Source organism: Chiloscyllium plagiosum, unplaced genomic scaffold (genome assembly GCF_037043375.1).
Source record: "Chiloscyllium plagiosum isolate Xiang-an unplaced genomic scaffold, Cpla_swu_hap1 HiC_scaffold_47, whole genome shotgun sequence".
Lineage (NCBI taxonomy): Eukaryota > Metazoa > Chordata > Chondrichthyes > Orectolobiformes > Hemiscylliidae > Chiloscyllium > Chiloscyllium plagiosum.
This window is the reverse complement of record NW_028270185.1, coordinates 8,592,860-8,613,097: the sequence shown is the minus strand read 5'-3', so window position 1 is coordinate 8,613,097 and position 20,238 is coordinate 8,592,860. Positions and strand designations below refer to the sequence as shown.

Here is a 20,238-nt window from a genome sequence, read left to right as displayed (position 1 = left end):
GAAAGCTAGTGCTTCTAAATAAACGTGTTGGACTATAACCTGGTGTTTGTGTGATTATTAATCTAGTCCCATTTGCCAGCACTTGGCCCATATCCCTTTAAACACTTCCTATTCATATACCCATCCAGATGATTCCATGAAAGAACAAAGAAAGTCTCCTGTGGAAACCAGGCACAGGTTAATGCTTATAAGGGACAGTCACACGCATTTTTCAAAGGGGGTCTCACACAAAAAAAACTGCCCGCACGTTCTAAGCAAAACGGGGTCAACAGGCAACTCAACATTAACATGGACTAGTTGGGCTGATTTTGTGCTATAAGTCATTCTCTCTTGTTTTGAATCATTAATTTTTGTTTTTTTTTTTGCAAGGCGCAATCAGCCTACACCCAGGGCCATTTCCTCTGCTCCTCCTGCAGCAAGATCTTCCCGTTACACCGCATGCTGACCCGCCACCTGAAATGTCACAGTGCTGTGAAGAGGCACATCTGCAACTTCTGTGGAAAAGGCTTCAACGATACGTTTGACCTGAAGAGGCACATGCGAACACATACAGGTACAGCGGGGGAGGGGGTACATCAGGCCTCACAGAGAAGAGTCAGATCCCAAAAGATAACAGCAATGCCGCACACGCTCAGTGCCGCACCAGGGACTCTGTTGAGACGTTGCACGTGAACCTCTGTGCAACCAAGACCTGCTCGAGGACACAAAATCGGGATCGGAGGCATAGCTTTTTAGCTGAGACCCAAACTGAGGCTCTAACGTCTTATGTGATTTGGGACAAGGGCAAAGTGTTTTCACAATACCTTAGCCAAAATGTATCACTCAAATGAAACTTAATGTAGATGAGCAGGTCATTCCTTCCAGTTAAGGAAGCCTGAGAGACCCCTGGTGGGGATGCTTCCTATGTTCAAACAATGGTGACTACACTGGCTTTAAGATGTCTTCGATGCATATCGAGTTAGAGTCATTGAGATGTACAGCATAGATACAGAACCTTTGGCCCAACTCGTCCATGCTGACCAGATATTCTAAGCTGAGCTGGTCCCATTTGCCAGCAGTTGGCCCATATCGTTCCAAACCGTTCCTATTCATATACCCATCCAGATGCCTGTTAAATGTTATCTTTGTACCAGCCTTCACCACTTCCTTTGGCAGCTCATTCCATACATCCATCAACCTCTGCGTGAGAATTTTGCCCCCTAAAAACTTTCCCCTCTCACCTTAAACCTTAGCCCTCCTACTTTTGAACTGCCCTACACTGGGGAAAAGACCTTGTCTATTCATCCTATCCATGCCCCTCATGATTTTATAAACCCCTATAAGGTTGCCCCATTAGCCTCTGATGCGCCAGAGAAAACAGCCCCAGCCTATTCAGCCTCTCCCTATAGCTCAAATCCTCCAAACCTGGCAACATCCTCGTAAATCTTTTCTGAACCCTTTCTACATCCTTCCTACAGCAGGGAGCCCAGAGGTGAACGCAGTATTCCAAAAGTGGCCTACCTAATGTCCTGTACAGTCGCAACATGACCTCCTATACTCAATGCAATGACCAATAAAGCCTAGTGCATCAAATGCCTTCTTCACTATCCTAGGCATAAGTGAGGACCGCAGATGCTGGAAACCAGAGTTTAGATTAGAGTGGTGCTGGAAAAGCACAGCAAGTCAGCAGGGTTTCTAAGGAAGGGCTTTTGCCCGATATGTCGATTTTCCTGCTCCTCGGATGCTGCCTGATCTGCTGTGCTTTTCCAGCACCACTCTAATCTAAACTTCTTCACTATACTGTCTACCTGGGACTCCACTTTCAAGAAACTATGAACCTTGTGAAAGGTTGCTGTATAAATGCAAGCTCTTTCTTGTAGTGTCTGGTACCTCCTCACATTGGAGGGGGGGGGGGAACTTATCAACTCACCTTTGCTTGAAACAGGTATCCGGCCCTACAAGTGTGACCTGTGTGAGAAGGCATTCACACAGCGATGTTCCTTGGAGTCCCACCTGAAAAAGATTCACAGCATACACCAGAACTATGCCTACCGGGAACGGCGCTCCAAGATTTTCGTCTGTGAGGACTGCGGTTTTACGTCTAATCAAGGGGACACGTATTTCCTCCACATCAGGGACCATCATCCCACCAGCCCGTTACTGCGCAAGTACCTGCGGAAGCAAGGCACGTCATTCCAGGATAGATTAGACATGCTTCTCTTCCCACGTTTTGTCTAGAAACCAGCCAAGAAAGCAGCAGCACTGAGATAGCAGCTATCACGAGCAGCATCCAAAAGTTGCCCAAGAAAAACTTTTAAATTGCATCAATTGTTCTAACATAGGCAATGTGGTACCAACATGCAGGAGCAAAATGCCACAAACAGCAGCAATGCGCTGACAGAATCATCTGCTTTTATTATATTGACTGAGGGATAAATATTGGCAAGGACACCAGAGATGAACTCCACTACTCCTTGAAACTGGTTTTGGAACCAATTATGTGCACTTATTTTTTCGTGGAAGCTTAAGTCCTAGTTTTTTTTCGACAATTTTTTTTATATCCAGAAGTGCTCTTACACACATTAGCTTTGTCCCCCTCAGTCGCTGTGACATTTTTCCATCTATTAACCATCACCAGTAAATCACTCGTGGAGATTTCTCTCCACAGATGCTGCCAGACCTGCTTCATAAGTTCTAGGAGCAGAATTAAGCCATTCGAGTATGGTTCGCCATTCCATCATGGCTGACATGCTTCTTGCTCCCATTTTCCTGCTTTCGCTCCAGTTTTTCCAGCATCTGCAGTTCTTTCAGGTTTCAGTAAATCACTGTGATGGATCCTGGGTTTAACGTAGCGGGGAGGGTACCAGAACACATTGTCACTAACAGGGAGGTGGTGACATAGTCAGAATAACACTAAACAACTTAGAGCATGGGTTCAAAATCTCACCACAGTGAGGTGGCCTGGAATTAAAAGGTAGTCTCAATTATGGAGAACTTCATTGATTGCTGCAATGGCCCATCTGCATCATCAATGCAGACCTTCAGAAAAGGCTATCTTTCACACTTAGTAAGTAATAACATCACAGGACTCACATTTCAGAACCTCACAATAGCAGCGGGTAGAAATTAAATGAATAAATCTGGAAATAAAAGCTGGTCTCAGTCACAGTGATCATAAACATATTGTTTAAAAAATCCACCTGGTTCACTAACGGTCTTCAGGGAAGGAAATCTGCCACCCTTGTGTCGTCTAGCCGACTGTGACTCCAGATTCACAGCCAAGAGTTGACTATTATCCTCCAAAACGGCTTAGCAAAATACCCAGTTCAAGAGCACCTAAGAATGAGCAAAAATAGCCTCTTCAGAATCCAAAGGAAAGAAACGAGATTAGCTGCTCAAGTGTCTGGAATAAACTTGTCATTTGGAGGTGTTCACTGTGATACTTGATCTAACAAGTTGGGAAGGTTAGCTAGGAGGAGGAGGCATCACTTGACACAAAAGAATAACTCTGATTTCTCTCCACAGATGCTGCCCGACCTGCTAAGCTTTCCCAGCAATTTCCGTTTTTGTTTCTTTTTTACAGCGTCTGCAGTTCTTTCGGTTTTTATTCAGTACAGATTGTTTACTGTTTGAACAGCTTCTGAACTGAAAAATATTAAGTGAACATTGAAAATCTCAAATGATAACAGAAAATTTATTCCAGGTGTAGGAGCATCTGCAGAGAGAGAAACAGAGTTAAAATTTCAGATGTGACTTTTTAATCTAATTTTAAATTCTAACCATACATCTCTCCATAGACTCTGCGGCCATTAACTTGCTGAGCATTTCCAAGTTCAGTTTTAAGTTGCAGTGAAGTATTCATCACCCGAACTGTCCAACTCAATGGTGTCGATAAACAATTTGTTTGCTTTCAGCTAGGGCAATTTGGGATGGGCAATAAACACTGGCTAGCCAGCAACACCACACATCCCACAAAAATAAATAAATTTTCAAAAAAGATAATGGGAAACAGATGGCAGTTTGGCATCAAACAGACTTCATATTAAGAGATGACAAACAATTTTAAATTGGGGCGAGAGAAAAAATATAAAAAGGACAGATGGGAACATCAACAGGATCGGAGCTGTCCACAGGCCTGAGTTTGATGCCAGATTGACTGTGATAAAACACAGGCATGTCTCCAAATGAGTTCAGGAGCAAGCACAGGAGAAAGGAATGTTCTGAGGCACAGTGGGTAGTGCACTTGCCTCAAGTTTAGGAGGTCCAGTTGGAGTCCCACTCCAGGACTCAATGGCCAAGAAAATGTGTGCGCACAACAGAACCAAACAGGGTGCCCATCAACCTGCAAATCTTTCCAACACATGCAAATGATGATTAGCGAGGCTGGGAGAGATTCCTGGACAACCGTGTAGTGGAGAATATGTGGGAGCCTCTAGCTGTCCATAGTTCTGAACTCCAGTAAGGCAGAGCAAGTTAGAGAGGGGGAAAATAATCTCACTGTAACAAAGCACGTTCCTAATGTCGGGAACATGAATGTATGAATGCTGAGTGAAGACAAAGGGGAACTTCGCTGAGGTCGAAGACTCAGACAGTGGTCAGGGTACCATAGAGCCACTGGCAGCCCAGAAACTGCAGTTTAGAGGCTGTAAATTTTCCAGAAAAGAAAATTAAGGTACTACTGAGCAGCACAGCTTGTTGGTACACAAATGAGATGCACACAGAGTGGACTCAGGCAGAAAACTTTTCAATTCACATCCAAATCATAGAATCCTTACAATGTGCAAGAAGGCCATTGAGTCCACACTAACCTTCTGAAGAGCATCCCACCCTATGCCTGTAACCCTGCATGTCCTATGGCTAATCCACCTAACTTGCACATCCCAGGATACTATGGGGCAATTTACCATGGCCAATCTACCTAACCTGCACATCTTTGGATAGTGAGAGGAAATCGGAGCACCCAGAGGAAACCCACACAGACAGTGGGAGAATGTGCAAACTCCACACAGACAGTCATCAGGTTGGAATTGTATCCAGTCCCTAGTGCGGTGAGGCAGCAGTGCTAATCACTGAGCCACCCTGCTGCCTACAAATCACCCAAAATATTTACATCCTGTTCTCTGACCATCTAATATTCATAGACTCTACAAATCAGAACACGTTTGCTTCTCTCCCATCCTGTCCATGAGGATCAATGAAGAATCTGATGCTGGCATTGGGTGGATGTAACTGGTTAACTCTGTCCATCAGAAAAGAACAGCAACGTGTCAGTCAGGCTGCAGAATGACATTAAAGTATACATTGGTGCACACATTAATGCAGCAGAATAAGACTGCTGTTTCATAAAATTACAAGTAGGGACACAGCAACAGCTTTCATTTATATACAGCTATTATGGAGTAAATTGACCCAAGGCACTTGACAGGAGGGCTTATCAAACACAAATGGACTTTGAGCTAAAGAGCAAAATAAAACAAAGAACTGCAGATGCCTGAAGATCTGAACAAGAACAGAAACAGCTAGAGATACTCGGCAAGTCTGGCAGCACGTGGAGAGAAAGCAGAGTTAACGTTTTGAATCCAGTGAACCTTCTGCAAAGAACTAAAGAGCAAGATAGCAGGAAGTGAACAAATGTTTTCTTTAAAAGATAGGCTTTAAGGAGCTTCTCAAAAGATGAAGAGACAAGTAGAATTTGTTTCAGGAAAGTTTTGCAGAATTGAAGCCTCTAGACAGTTAAAGGCAAGGCCGCGAAAGAAGTGGGAAAATATACATTGTATCATTTTTTAAGCTTCTCTGAGACATACTTTTATATAAGAGCCTTTACATAACAAAGAAAAATCACAGGAGTTTACTGTATCATTTAACACAACTAGATAAAGACAAAGAAAAACATCAGTGTGTATGGGGCAAGGGAATCAGAATAGATAAACTCTGATGTATATTCACTTCAGATACTAAGTGGTTTTTCTTGATTCCGTGAAACAGTACTGAGAGATACCACTTAAGTAAATGCTGATTCACAGAACATAATTCCAACTTTTTAAAATATTTATTACTGTATTTACAAATCAGCAGTCAGTGCATTAAAAAAAATAAACATTTTACCAAACAGCTGATTTTTCTGACTCAATTTTGCATTGTCCATGAATTGACAGTCTGATTGTTGAGAAAGGTCACAGGTGGTACAGTCTGACAACGACACAGCAAAGTCTCACGGGCTGACACAGCCTCCTCACTCAGTCCAGCGATGGCCGCAGTGTGGTGCTGTGCACACATAGTATAGCCTCATTGCGTCCTGCAGCGGGGAGGAACGGTAGCTGCAATTAGATGTATGCTTCAAACTCAATCTTTTGTCCCCGATGAGTCACAGACACCATTTGGCTCATTCGCAGAAGTGGAGGCAAACTGGCAGTCAGGTTTCCCTACATTCTAATATGTTTCTCACCTTTTTAAAACCATAAACGCTGTTAATGTTGTACATAAAGCAAGGTCACAGTCCTGACCTAAACCTTAATAGGCACGTAAACACAACAATTGAACTGTCTAAAATTTTGAGGGAAGCTTCCTGGATTTTACATTTTAAAACTGAAGAATACTTAAATCTTATGTACACCTATTGTACTTAACATAAGATTTACTACATATCCACATATTAGTTTTTTTTACAAAGCAAGACCCTTGTTATCCTCAGAGATCTCACTTTCGAATAATTATGGTTCTCCAGAGAGTCTGTAACCAATACACCATATTGTCACACTCCCATAGCACTCTAATCAAGGGTCAAACTTAAAGCTTTTCATCACCCAGGCTACCTATTCAGAGCCATGACTTAGAAAACAAAAGAAAACCCACACACACCCTGAGTAATTCATGGCTGTTCATTATCCTATTCTCCCTGGCTACACATTCAGACTCACAAACTGTCGCAAAGGCATTTCAAAGCAGACAGCTACGTGCACATTTCGAGCTAGGCGGCAGAAGGTTTAAGTAGTGGTTACAATGGCTGCTGGAGCCTGCAAACGGCTCGATACTGGGCTTGGCAGGAGTGCTGAGAGAACCCACTCAGCAAACAAAAAATACGGTCAGTAAACAAAGCAGCACTGCATGCCAACACCTACTTTCACAAGTTTAAACACCCTTCCCTTACATCTTTAAGAGAGGATAAATTAAAGTTCAGTTTTATTTACCAAAGGACAAATAGTGAAAAACAACTAATGTTTGTTCTGTGGCCTCTAATAGATAACACAATTATCCATATCACTGATGATATTCAGTTGCGTTATGTGGCTTGAATACATGCTTTTGACAATTACGTGCATATTTCCAATAGGTTCAATGTCTGTACCTCAGCTCTTGCACTGTGTGACTGGAAAAACACAGCTTCCTTGTGTCCACACCTGCAACGACATTTTAAAACAGCTGTTAACAGCTTTCAGAAGAATGTGTACAGCCTGGTGAATTTTCACACAATCTCAGAACTGCTGTAGTGCAGGAGGAGACCATTCAGCCCACAAGCCTGCACGAACAATTCACATTGTTCCATTCCCACATCTTCTCCTCTTGGTCTGTCAAAGCACGCAGTTCATTTTCAGATAACAGCCTTAATTCCCTTTTGAGCATTTCAAGTGAACTCAGACTGCGTATTTCAGACTGTACCCACTCACTGCTTGAACAAGGTTTACCACATGGCACTTTTGCTTGTTTTGATAAGAAGTTTAAATCTGTGGCCTCTTGTTCTCAATCCCCTAATGAGCAGAAGCAGTTTTTCCCTTTCTGATTTTTCTAGACCCATCATTTTTGATACAAAACTGATTGAAGGCATACATTTTCTGGAAACAATGAGGAGAAGCAACATGGTCCAATTTTAAAGTGGGTGCAGTAACAGAGACTTGTATGCCCCCAAATCTTCGATATCCAGAAGACCACTGAAGAAAATCTTGGGATCCTTGGATTTAACTGAGGGATAGAGCACAAATACATGCAAAAATCTTAAAAGTTCATATTAGGCTTCAGCTGGAGTACTGCATCTAATGCTCAGCCATTCACTGTAGGGTGTTGTGGCCTGGGAAGGAGGGACGGGTGATTTACTGTATGATATCAGTTGAGGGACCTCAGTTATATGGAGTGGAAAAGCAGAGAGGTTCCCTCATTACAGTCTGAGGGGCTAAGAGGGGATTTGATAGAGATGTTTAAAGGGTCTCGGGAGACTAAGGAGAAATTGTTTCCAGGAGGGTCAGTAAACAGACGACAGAGTAACTGGCAAAACAATTCTAGACCTCCTATGACCAAGAGAGCATTGCATGGGCTGGAAACAGATTCAGGAGTCATTGTTAAGAATTAACTGGATAATTGAAGGCGAGAAAACAGCTATGGGGAAAGACACGTGTTTAGGGACAGGGACATGGAGATCACCTGGACAAGAGGACATGGAGATCACCTGGACACCCCAACAAAGAGCTGGCATAAGCACGATGGGTTAAATGGGCTCCGTCTGTGCTATATTAGTTAATGACATTACCTATCTGTCTCATGGCAATGGCAGCTAGTGTTCTGCTTCGCAAGTATCCCAAACCCCTCTAAGGTTCACTGGCCTCAGGCTGTCAGTCTCCATCCCCAGCTCCAGCTCCTCACAGCAAATGCCTCAAGCTTTTTCTCTGCAATGCATCAGCTGCTGCTGCACATTCAGGCCACAGGCTGATATGCCAGTTTCTGAGGCTGCCTCTGCTCCAGGTCCCAGGATAACATCCAAGCTGCTCTGGTTAGAACATCTATTTCTCAGGAAAAAGACATTAAATGCCCACAACAATTACAGTGAGAATGAATTACTCCTAATTGAGGGTGCTAACATCTGCCTATGGAAGGAGGGTGGAGATTAGGAGAAGGTAGACAATGTGCAATAAGTAGTCATCATCATGGAAAGGATTATGAGGTTTAAAGGCTGACTCAACATGGAAGAGGGCAGTGAGATGTTGCAGCATTAGATATCACAAGTCAAGGCAGAAGGAGCCGAGGCACACTGTCGAGATTGGGGATTAGGTATTATTATTTTTTGACTAGCTCCAACAGGACAGTCAGATCTGAGTCAACTGGAGAAAGGTTTGGATGATTCACATAGTCAGATAAGCCACCTGACTGCTGTGCTATTGGAGGTCATATACCTGACATTTTCCTAAGACAGATTTTGTCCTCTCTTATTGCACCAAACAAGAACCTCTGTTCCGTATCTACGACAGAAAGGCAAGTGTGATCCAATCCATGACCTTCTACAACACGGTTGATAAAGGTTCTCAATGGGAGAAAGTGAGGACTGCAGATGCTGGAGATCTGTGTCAAGAGTTTGGGGCTGGATAAGCACAGCTGGTCAGGCAGCATTTGAGGAGAAAGTGAGGTCTGCAGATGCTGGAGATCAGAGCTGAAAATGTGTTGCTGGAAAAGCGCATCAGGTCAGGCAGCATTTGAGCAGGAGAATCGACCTTTCAGGCATAAGCCCTTCAACAGGAATGTTCTCATAATCAGAAAGGTTCTCAATGATCAACAATTTAGAATGGCTGCGTATTAGAGAGCATGGTGCAGTGAATAGGTAGACACATCATCTTTCTCCCTGATAACTCAAGACTGGATCGTCAACAAATTTAGGCTGTATGAGAACTCTTGTAAAATAAAGTCTGAAGTCACAAGACACTAGGTTGTAGTCCAACAAGTATAGTTAAAATCACAAGCTTTCCGAGCGCTGTCCCTTCATCAGGTGAAGCAGAAGGAGGCACGTCCTCTTACTTCACCTGAAGAAGGTGCAGCGCTCTGAAAGCATGTGATTTTAAATAACTGTCTTGGGCTATAACCTAGTGTCTTGTAACGGCTTTGTCCATTCCATCCAACACTAGCATCTCCACATCTTTGTACAATAAGGCAAAGCTGCAGTACTACTTGCTTTGGGCAGGGATGGTCTTCTGTTCTGGGCAGTGTGGGATCTTGTGCCACATCAGCTATGATTTGGGTCAATTCACTGTGAAAGAAGAACAAAGATACCTTTATGAAAACAATGTAGGTGCTGCGGTCAAAACAGTGCAATGGTTACTGGTATAAAGTTCAACCATACAAGATCAGGCCCAGCTATTCCATGTATTAGAAAACAAAAAGAAATTCAACTTGAAGGCCACTGGACCAATGGTGATGAGTGTCACAACATTCGTTGCTGTTACACCACTCAAGCTGATCGCAACTTCTGGCGTCCATATGTGAGCAGAAACCAGGAAATTTGGAAATTGCTGTCATAATTTGACATTCCTTCAAAACAAGCACCCTCTGAGCTCCCCCAGACAGCAATCAACTGGAAAACACTGAACTGAAGACAGAAGTTCAGTTGCTACACTCTTGTTCTCATTATAAAAAACTCTAACAGTGTCGAATGAAGAGTAGCTGGTTTTTGTTTTAAAATGCACTCAGTTCAAATTACTATTAAACACCCCTCTGGCCCTAAATAGCGAAGTTTGTCCATGGATGTCAAACTATTTGACTCGGAAAAAAATCTGCATTGATTATCTTCATTATTAATCTTTCCTCTTAATTCAATCATTTATTTTACTGTCTGAATTATTCATATTTTAAGCAAAGAAGCTCAAGCGCTTTCAAATTCCTTCACTGTCTGTGAGAATAATGCAATGTGATTGGTTGTTCACAGCACTGCTGTTAGAAGTGGCCTTGACTTGGTGTTAGATTTAAACAGCTGGTGGGGACTGGGGGAAACCACAGCATAGAGATTCTGGATTTGCCTGGGGAAGTTCTTTCGAACCCAGCAGTGAGTGCCAATGTTTCACTGAAAACAGCAAAATCCAGACCAATATCTCAGTATATCCAGACCGAGAGTCTCTTATGAAAAACTACCAACGTTACAATATTTTGCTAAATGGTTCCTTGCAAAATCACCTAGCGTTTAGATCGTGTATCACTTGCTTGAAACTTATCATTTTTTTCCTGGGCTGAAGAAGATATTTTTGGATATAAAAAAAATTAAATGGAATATCCTGATATGGTCATTAAACGGTTACAGAAACAGGTGTTCTTAAGGTGAGGATTCCAAGTAGCCACATCTTAGTAATCCTCTAGTACATCACCAAAAGAGTCAAATCTCTGGGTGGAAGGTGTTTATGCATCAAGATGCCAACACAGGAACAGCTGTTCTATCCTGACTTGAAGCACACAAACTTTAACGAGATTATGCCTCAAGTACTGTGTAGTTTTGATCTCCATATCCAAGGAAGGACACACATCACTTAAAATGCAATACAATCAAAATACAAGATTGATTCCTGGGACGAGAGGTCTGGCTGGAAGTTTAGAGCTTTGTCTCAGAGAATAAGAGCGGGCCATTTGTGACTCGGATAGGGCAATACTTCTGCATTGAGTTTGAGAATCTTTGTAATTCTTTTCCCCAGAGAGCTGTGGATGCTCAATTGGTAACTAAGTTCAAGACTGAGACCAGTAGATATTTGGACATGTTTATTAGACTCAAGCCACACCAAGATTAAAATCAGCTAAAATCTTATTCAAATGGTGTAGTGAGCTCGAGAATCAGTTTCACACACTCTTGTTTCTGCTCCTATACTTGCAGACCTTCCACCAAGACCATGGGGCAGCAATCAGATCAACTTTATGTTCTCTAAAGCACAGCACTAGGTGAAGACTGAAATAAGGTCATTCAGCAAATATAGGTCTGCATGGTTCAGGACCACAGAGAGCGTTTAACCACAATGTTCAAGGGAGCCACAAGAAATGAGAAGAACCACAGTGGGGTGGGGTGGCACGGTGGCTCAGTGGTTAGTACTGCTGCCTCACAGTGCCAGGAACCTGGGTTCAATTCCAGCCCCGCGGGTGACTGTCTGTATGGAGTTTGCACATTCTCTCCATGCCTGTGTGGGTTTCCTCCAGGTGCTTCAGTTTCTTCCAACAGTCCAAAGATGTGCAGGTCAGGTGGACTGGCCATGATAAATTGCCCATTGTGCTCGGTACATTAGTCAGGGGTAAAATGCAGGGGAATGGGTCTGGGTGGACTTGTTGGGCCAAAAGGCCTGTTTCCACACTGTAGGGAATCTAATCTAATCACTCTCAATAATTCGTGTCTGTTATGCCAGTCCTGCATGTAGCTAGCTTCTCCGTGGTACACTTACAACTTAACTGCCAGCCTCCGTTACAATGATGCACTGCTTAACATCGCACACAGCAGACACATGCTACTTACTCCACTTCATGCGTGATTTTGTTGACATAGATACAGCTGTTATCAGCTTCTTGTTGGTAGTCACAGTTTCGACACTGAAATTAAAACATATAGCATTTAAGTTAGAGCCTGGTCACACAGATCATGAAAAAAAAGCTGTAGTTCTTCATATGGACTTGAAACGTTAACTCTGATTCTCTCTCCAGTGATGCTGCCACTGCTGAGTGTTTCCAGTATTCGGTGTTTGTCCTGACATATTAGCTTAGTGTGTCTCTCCACTGATGCTGCCAGATCTCCAGAATATTTTAAGCAATTTACATTTTAATGCAGGCCCTGATTAGATGAGAACAAGCTTCTGGTTCAAGTGTTTACACCTTCAGTTTCCCATTCATTCTGCAGGGAAGCACAGAGTTTGGGAATTCAGAAATGTAGAGGCACTGATACCCAGTGCAGCTCATGATTCAGCATAGACTGCTGAAGCATTCTGCATTGTCTGGGCTAGTGTAACACTGGGCAATGTCTTTATGTTCCAAACATTTTCTCACTGTGATTCCATTTTACAAGTTTGGTGCACACCTATCAGCATGGCAGCAGTCGTGGCTAGAGTTTTAAATCCTCTCCCTTGGGATGTGTGGCAATCATCACTGAATCAAACCTGATGCACAAAACAGAGATGGGATTCACCAGATGTCACAAAATCAGCCACAAGCTTGGCACAATTTGCCAGAAAAGTACAATTTATTCAAAACGATCCACTGTTTGATGGCCGCCATTTTGTTCTTGGACCTTGCAACCCTAAAATTTAATCTTACAACCTCACTCTGTAGGAAGTCTGCCCCAGGCCAGTGAATGTAGGAACCATTCACCCCATTTTCAGTCAGTAATCTAAAACATCAAAACATTAAACATCTGGTGGTAATATTGCTGGACTATTAATCCAGAAACCCGGGTAAAAGTTCTGGCAATCTGGGTTTGAATCCTATAATGGCAGATGGTACAATTCAAATTCAATAAAAATCTGAAATTAAATGTCTAATGATGACCACAAAACCATTGTTGATTCTCAGTAAAACCCATCTGTTGCACTAATGTCCTTTAGGGAAGGAGACTGCCATCCTTACCTGGTCTGGCCTACATGTGACTCCAGACCCACAGCAATGTGGTTGAATCTTAACTGCCCTCTGGGCAATTAGGGATGGGCAATAAATGCTGGTCTAGCCAGCAACGCCCTCAACCCATGAATTAAACCCTTGCAATTCTAAGGTTTAAGTGCTTTTGTGTGTCATACAGACTAGCATTTCACCAACAGTAAACTTAGAGTTGTGCAACATTGCAGATTACACTTTGCATGTTCAACAGTCAAGGGATTTAATCAGTTTGTCTCCATCCAACACCAGCTACAAAATATTTCAGCGTTTTTTTTTGCTTACAAACACATTTCTCTGTTGTTCAGACAAGTTGTCAACTTAAATGACAAGCTCTGCTGCTTTTACATAAATCCATGCACAGACTCCAGGGATTTCCTTTCTTCTAGTTCTCCACCAGCCTCACAATAAAAAAAACCTTGTTAATTGCATCACAATTACACTTTGTAAACTTCAGCTCTCCCACAGTTGGGTTGCACTCCTGAATACAAACAGCAAGATTTGTCAGAAACTAAAAGCAGCCATGACTACTCGAGAAATGAACCTGGCAACAGATTACTGTCATTTATTCCCATAACTGTAACACCTATGTAGCACCTTGAACAATATAAACTCTTCCAAAGTACTTCACGGGACAGTTAACTCAAAATTTGTCACTGAACCACAAGATATTGGGACAGATGATCAAAATGTTGTTCAAAAAGACAAACTTTAAGGAGTATTTGAAATGGAGTGTGAAAAAAAAAACAAAAGTGGGGGACGGGGATGGGGACAGGAGGGAGGGGCAGGAACAAGAGAGTAGCAGGGGAGCGGAAGAGTGTGGCAGAAGTGGGGAGAATGAGGGGGAGAAGGGTGGAGTTGTGGTAAGAAGCAGGCAGGGAGAAGACAGAAGACGTGAGAAGAGGGAAGAGAAGGGGGCAGGAGTGAGAGGAGGGAAGGGAGAGAGGAGAAAGCAGGAAGAAGAGGGGAAAAAGGGAAGAGGGAGGGCAAGAGCGAAGAGTTTAAGGCCCAGGCAGCTAAAGTCACTGTTGTCAACAGTGGAGCCAACACAATCCAGTTTCTTTCATTTATAGTTTGAACGATTACTCTTCAATACTACAGAAATTTAATACTGCCATTTGCAGTTGCTTCACAGAATTGTTACAGGACAGAAGGCTATTCAGCCCATCATGATGAAATAGGAAAATTAGGTAATTACAGACTAGTTAGCCTGATATCTATGATGGGGAAATTATTGGGACTAACTGCATATCTGGAACATATTTAGTTAATCATAGATTAATGACAGAAAGGTCATGCCCAGCAAAACCTCATTGAATTTTTTGAGGTGGTGATTGAGGACAGGAGAATGTCTACATCATTCATATGTACTTCCAGAAGGCATCTGATAAAAATCCCACATAAAGACTTTTAACTAATGGCCATGAGATTGAGGGCAAAATACTGACATGACAGGTGACAGAGTAGGGATAATGGGGAAATAGAGATAACTGAGGAGGCTGTTCGAAAGTTCGCTTTACGCCACTTCCCTTTTATGAAAGACCTACATTAGGACCTGTTTTCACTAATCCGAAGAGGACTTTTGCTTTTACGAGAAGAGGTCAAACTTTTGCCATATAAATTAATGCATTTTCGCATTATGGCATTTTGGCGAACGAAAGATTTCATAAGAACGCTCTACTTTCAGATAGCAGAGGGGGGATACCTGTACCCGAATTGTTAGAATGTGACCAGTGGTGTCCCAAAAGGATCTGTTAGGGCCTCAATTATTCACATTATTTCTTCACATCTTGGATCATGGCACAGAAAGTCATATACACAAATTTGCTGATGACACAAAGCTAGACGGCAATGTAGATAATGGTACTGATGATAGTCTATCAATTGCTCTTTATAATTTTATATCAAGTGAATGAGCAAAACCGTAACAGATGCAGTTTAATTTAAGCTAGTGTGAGGTTATCCACTTTGGATCGAGAAAGGGTAGATCAGTGTACTTACCAGATGGTATGAAGTTAAATACAGTGAATGAACGAGACACTTTGGGGCTCAGATGCATAGATTTTTAAAATGTCACAAACTGGTACAGAAAACAATCATGGAAGCTAATGGAATGCTGGCCTTTATATCTACAGGAGTGGAGGACCAGGATGCAGAAGTTATGCTGCAAATGTACAAAACCCTATAGACCCTACATTGAATACTGAGCGCGGATGTGGGGCTTTGGAAGGAAAGATTGGCCTTGGAGGGAATTCAACATAGGTTTAAAAGAATGATACCTAGACTTCAAGGATTACACTTAAAACAAAACCCAAATGAGATCTGTTCTTTCTCGAATTTAAACGTTTAAGGGCGATCTGATCAAAGTCTTTGTGATATTAACAAGAAAAAAAGATAAACAGTCTGGCCCTAATTCACAGACTATTTCCCAAGTTCTGGAATCTCCAAATAGGGAAACCGCCTGTGAATTAGGACCGGATCACTTAGGAGAGATGTTAATAAGCACTTGTATACACAAAGGGTGGTAGAATCCTGAGAAGCTGGGTATTTTGTTTACATGACATTTATTTTGTCACAACATCACCCTTTTCCAATCCTTCCTCTGCAGCAGCAGAAATATCCCTGGATGCACCAATGTGTGACTGGATTCTCCTCCTTCACATCAAGTACTTTATGTAAATACAACAACCTGCAGGAGCACTTTTCGCTGGGGTGGGACCAAATGCAAACAGTCCCTTATACACACCAGGGAATGCAACTACAACATAGCACACCACCTGATAAAAATGTGGAACAGTGGAAGGGCCAGCACAACCAAGCTCCAGCAGCAATACTTCATCTTTCAACTGGGCTCTTTACCTTCAGAACCCACTGAATTCAGGTATTTCACATCATCAGTTCTGCCACATTTTTTGGTCAAAGCTGTTGGATGATTCTTCCACTGCCTACCCGGTCCATATTAACCCCACCCCCAACTTAACAACATTCCACCTCCATCAAACCCATCCCATTATCATCTCCTTCTGCCTCACATCCCATTTGTTAGTTAATCCAGCATCTACCATTTTGGTCCTTTGTATCACCTGTCTATATTGTGTTGATACTTTTGCTCCTGAAAGCTGATCTCAGCAAAACTGAGATTCCTGAATAAAACAATCACTTTAAAAACGTGTGAACTCACCGCATAAAGCAGGATCCGGTTTTCTTTATCTTCCTTTGGATACAGCATATTATTACTAACACAAACAAGAAAAATCATGCTTAGAAAATAACAGACGAAAGGATTACAATACCTAAATACAATTTCCCTATCCTGCTGCCAGACCTAATGGGTGCTTCCATTATTTCCTGCTCTTATTTCTGATTTACAGTATCTTGGTACAATTCATTTTACTGCTGGCTGTGACCTAACTTGTAGTCATGTGAACAAGCAGGAGTAAGCCATTCAAACAGATAATGGCGATCTGATGGAAACCTCAAATCTGTATTTTGAGGGGAAAGGGCGAAATAAAGTCGGGGAATTGGGGGGGGGGGGCAACAAAGTAGGAGGATAGGGGGTGCAACAAAGTAGGAGGATGGAGAGGGCAATGAAGTAGGAGGATGGAGGGGGCAACGAAGTAGGGGGATGGAGGGGGCAACGAAGTAGGGGGATGGAGGGGGCAACGAAGTAGGGGGATGGAGGGGGCAACGAAGTAGGGGGATGGAGGGGGCAACGAAGTAGGGGGATGGAGGGGGCAACGAAGTAGGGGGATGGAGGGGGCAACGAAGTAGGGGGATGGAGGGGGCAACGAAGTAGGGGGATGGAGGGGGCAACGAAGTAGGGGGATGGAGGGGGCAACGAAGTAGGGGGACGGAGGGGCAACGAAGTAGGGGGACGGAGGGGGCAACGAAGTAGGGGGATGGAGGGGGCAACGAAGTAGGGGGACGGAGGGGGCAACGAAGTAGGGGGACGGAGGGGGCAACGAAGTAGGGGGACGGAGGGGGCAACGAAGTAGGGGGACGGAGGGGGCAACGAAGTAGGGGGACGGAGGGGGCAACGAAGTAGGGGGACGGAGGGGGCAACGAAGTAGGGGGACGGAGGGGGCGACAAATTGGAGGGATGGGGTGGTGACGAAGTAGGGGGCGATGAAGTCGGGGGACGGGGGGGAGACGAAGTCGGGGGGCGGGGGGTAAGGGGGGGGGACTGAAGTCGGGGGACAAGGGGGAGACAAAGTTGGGGGGAGGGGGAGACGAAGTTGGGGGACGACAACGTCGGGGAACGAAGGGCGACGAAGTCGGGGGACGGGGGGCGACGAAGTCGGGGGATGGGGGGGGACGGGGGGAACGGGGGGGGGGAACGGGGACGGGGGGAGGGGGGGAGACGGGGGGGGGGGGGGGGGAACGGGGGGGGTGGGACCGGGGGGGGGGGGGGGGGGGGGGGGGTGGGACGGGGGGGGAAGAAGTCGGGGGACGGGCGAAGTCGGTGTACAGGGGGGCGACGAAGTCGGGGGACGGGGGGGGACGAAGTCGGGGGACGGGGGAGCGACGAAGTCGGGGGACGGGGGGGCGATGAAGTCGGGGGACGGGGGGCGACGAAATCGGGGGACGGGGGGGCGACTAAGTCGGGGGACGGGGGGGCGACTAAGTCGGGGGACGGGGGGGCGACTAAGTTGGGGGACGGGGGGGCGACGAAATCGGGGGACGGGGGATGACGAAGTCGGGGGACGGGGGGGCGACTAAGTTGGGGGATGGGGGGCGACGAAGTTGGGGGATGGGGGGCGACGAAGTAGGGGGATGGGGGGATGATGGGGGGGTGGGGGGATGATGGGGGGGTGGGGGGATGATGGGGGGGTGGGGGGATGATGGGGGGGTGGGGGGATGATGGGGGGGTGGGGGGATGATGGGGGGGTGGGGGGATGATGGGGGGGTGGGGGGATGATGGGGGGGTGGGGTGATGATGGGGGGTGGGGGGATGATGGGGGGGTAGGGGGATGATGAGGGGGTGGGGGGATGATGGGGGTGGGGGGATGATGGGGGGGTGGGGGGATAATGGGGGGGTGGGGGGATGATGGGGGGGTGGGGGGATGATGGGGGGGTGGGGGGATGATGGGGGGTGGGGGGATGATGGGGGGGTGGGGGGATGATGGGGGGGTGGGGGGATGATGGGGGGGTGGGGGGATGATGGGGGGGTGGGGTGATGATGGGGGGTGGGGGGATGATGGGGGGGTAGGGGGATGATGAGGGGGTGGGGGGATGATGGGGGTGGGGGGATGATGGGGGGGTGGGGGGATGATGGGGGGGTGGGGGGATGATGGGGGGGTGGGGGGATGATGGGGGGGTGGGGGGATGATGGGGGGTGGGGGGATGATGGGGGGGTGGGGGGATGATGGGGGGGTGGGGGGATGATGGGGGGGGTGGGGGGATGATGGGGGGGGTGGGGGGATGATGGGGGGGGTGGGGGGATGATGGGGGGGGTGGGGGGATGATGGGGGGGTGAGGGGATGATGGGGGGGGTGGGGGGATGATGGGGGGGTGGGGGGATGATGGGGGGGGTGGGGGGATGGTGAGGGGGGAGGGGGATGATGGGGGGGGAGGGGGATGATGGGGGGGGTGGGGGGATGGTGAGGGGGGAGGGGGATGATGGGGGGGTGGGGGGATGATGGGGGGGTGGGGGGATGATGGGGGGGTGGGGGGATGATGGGGGGGGTGGGGGGATGATGGGGGGGGTGGGGGGATGATGGGGGGGGTGGGGGGATGGTGAGGGGGGAGGGGTATGATGGGGGGTGGGGGATGATGGGGGGTGGGGGATGATGGGGGGTGGGGGGATGATTGGGGGGATGATGGGGGGAGTGGGGGGATGATGGGGGGGGTGGGGGATGATGGGGGGGGTGGGGGGATGATTGGGGGGATGATGGGGGGGGTGGGGGGATGATTGGGGGGATGATGGGGGGGGTGGGGGGATGATGGGGGGGGTGGGGGATGATGGGGGGGTGGGGGGATGATGGGGGGGGTGGGGGGATGATGGGGGGGGTGGGGGGATGATGGGGGGGTGGGGGGATGATGGGGGGGGTGGGGGGATGATGGGGGGGTGGGGGGATGATGGGGGGGGTGGGGGGATGATGGGGGGGGGTGGGGGGATGATGGGGGGGTGGGGGGATGATGGGGGGGTGGGGGGATGATGGTGACGGGGGAGGGGGAGGGGGATGGTGAGGGGGGTGCCTGTGTGAATGTTTTTACTCCCTCCCCTCACCCTCACCCTCACCCCCCCTCACCATTCCTGGCAGAAGCGGATTCCCACGAAGCCGGGCCCCCCGCTCCCTCCCTCGAAATCCATCGCGCCGAAACTTCCAGACGCGCCGCCGAACTCACCGCCGCGCATGCGCTCCCGTCCCGGACGGCGGCCCCGCAGGCCCCGGCGGCGAGAACGCGTTTCGAAACCGCCAGCGCCCCCCTTCGGCTCGGGGCGGTCGGTCCAGGGACTGGGACTGGGGATGGAGCTGGAGCTGTGCTGGAGCTGTGCTGGGATTGGGACTGGGAATGTGATTGGGGCTGGAGCTGGGATTGGAGATAGGGCTGGAGCTTGGATTGGGTCTGGAGCTGAGATGGCATTGGAACTGGGATTGGGATTGGCACTGGAAATAAGAGTGGGCATGGAGCTGGGAATTAGGCTATACCTTGGATTGGGAATGGGACTGAGAATAGAGCTGGGATTGGGAATGGAGCTGGGTCAGCCCTCTGCATTTGAAGGTTGCCAACCCTTTCACAAAGGGACAATCTGTGCATCTTCAATGAACATACAGCAAACATGGTGGCCATTTTGCCCATCTTGCCTGTGCTTGCTATTCATGAGACTGATTTTGGTACCAGGTAGAACTCATAGAACATAGAACATAGAAGAATACAGCGCAGTACAGGCCCTTC

General features: G+C 46.8%; 2 protein-coding genes across 2 annotated transcripts; one reads left to right on the top strand and one right to left on the bottom strand.

Annotated features, from left to right (window-relative positions):
* Positions 1-429: 429 nt before the first annotated feature.
* On the top strand, positions 430-2,217 carry LOC122542696 (putative transcription factor Ovo-like 1). Its single transcript, XM_043680675.2, has 2 exons — positions 430-553; positions 1,925-2,217. The coding sequence occupies exons 1-2, from the start codon at positions 439-441 to the stop codon at positions 2,215-2,217; spliced, it is 408 nt and encodes a 135-aa protein (XP_043536610.2). The 5' UTR covers positions 430-438.
* A 3,792-nt stretch (positions 2,218-6,009) lies between these two features.
* polr2i (RNA polymerase II subunit I) lies at positions 6,010-19,698 on the bottom strand. Its single transcript, XM_043680855.2, has 6 exons — positions 19,590-19,698; positions 16,520-16,574; positions 12,215-12,288; positions 9,908-9,982; positions 7,325-7,376; positions 6,010-6,274 (listed from the first exon to the last, which is right to left on the bottom strand). Exons 1-6 carry the CDS (start codon positions 19,694-19,696, stop codon positions 6,212-6,214), a joined length of 426 nt encoding a protein of 141 aa, XP_043536790.2. The 5' UTR covers positions 19,697-19,698; the 3' UTR covers positions 6,010-6,211.
* Positions 19,699-20,238: the final 540 nt, after the last annotated feature.

Excerpts from the sequence above, each read along its gene's own strand:
- LOC122542696 (XM_043680675.2), top strand. The coding sequence starts at position 439 with ATGCTGACCCGCCACCTGAAATGTCACAGTGCTGTGAAGAGGCACATC. Across the intron at positions 554-1,924 it reads GCACATGCGAACACATACAG|GTATCCGGCCCTACAAGTGT; the intron begins GTACAGCGGGGG and ends TGCTTGAAACAG.
- polr2i (XM_043680855.2), bottom strand. The coding sequence starts at position 19,696 with ATGCGCGGCGGTGAGTTCGGCGGCGCGTCTGGAAGTTTCGGCGCGATG. Across the intron at positions 12,289-16,519 it reads ACCGGATCCTGCTTTATGCG|TGTCGAAACTGTGACTACCA; the intron begins GTGAGTTCACAC and ends TTTTAATTTCAG. Across the intron at positions 9,983-12,214 it reads AAAATCACGCATGAAGTGGA|TGAATTGACCCAAATCATAG; the intron begins GTAAGTAGCATG and ends CTTCTTTCACAG.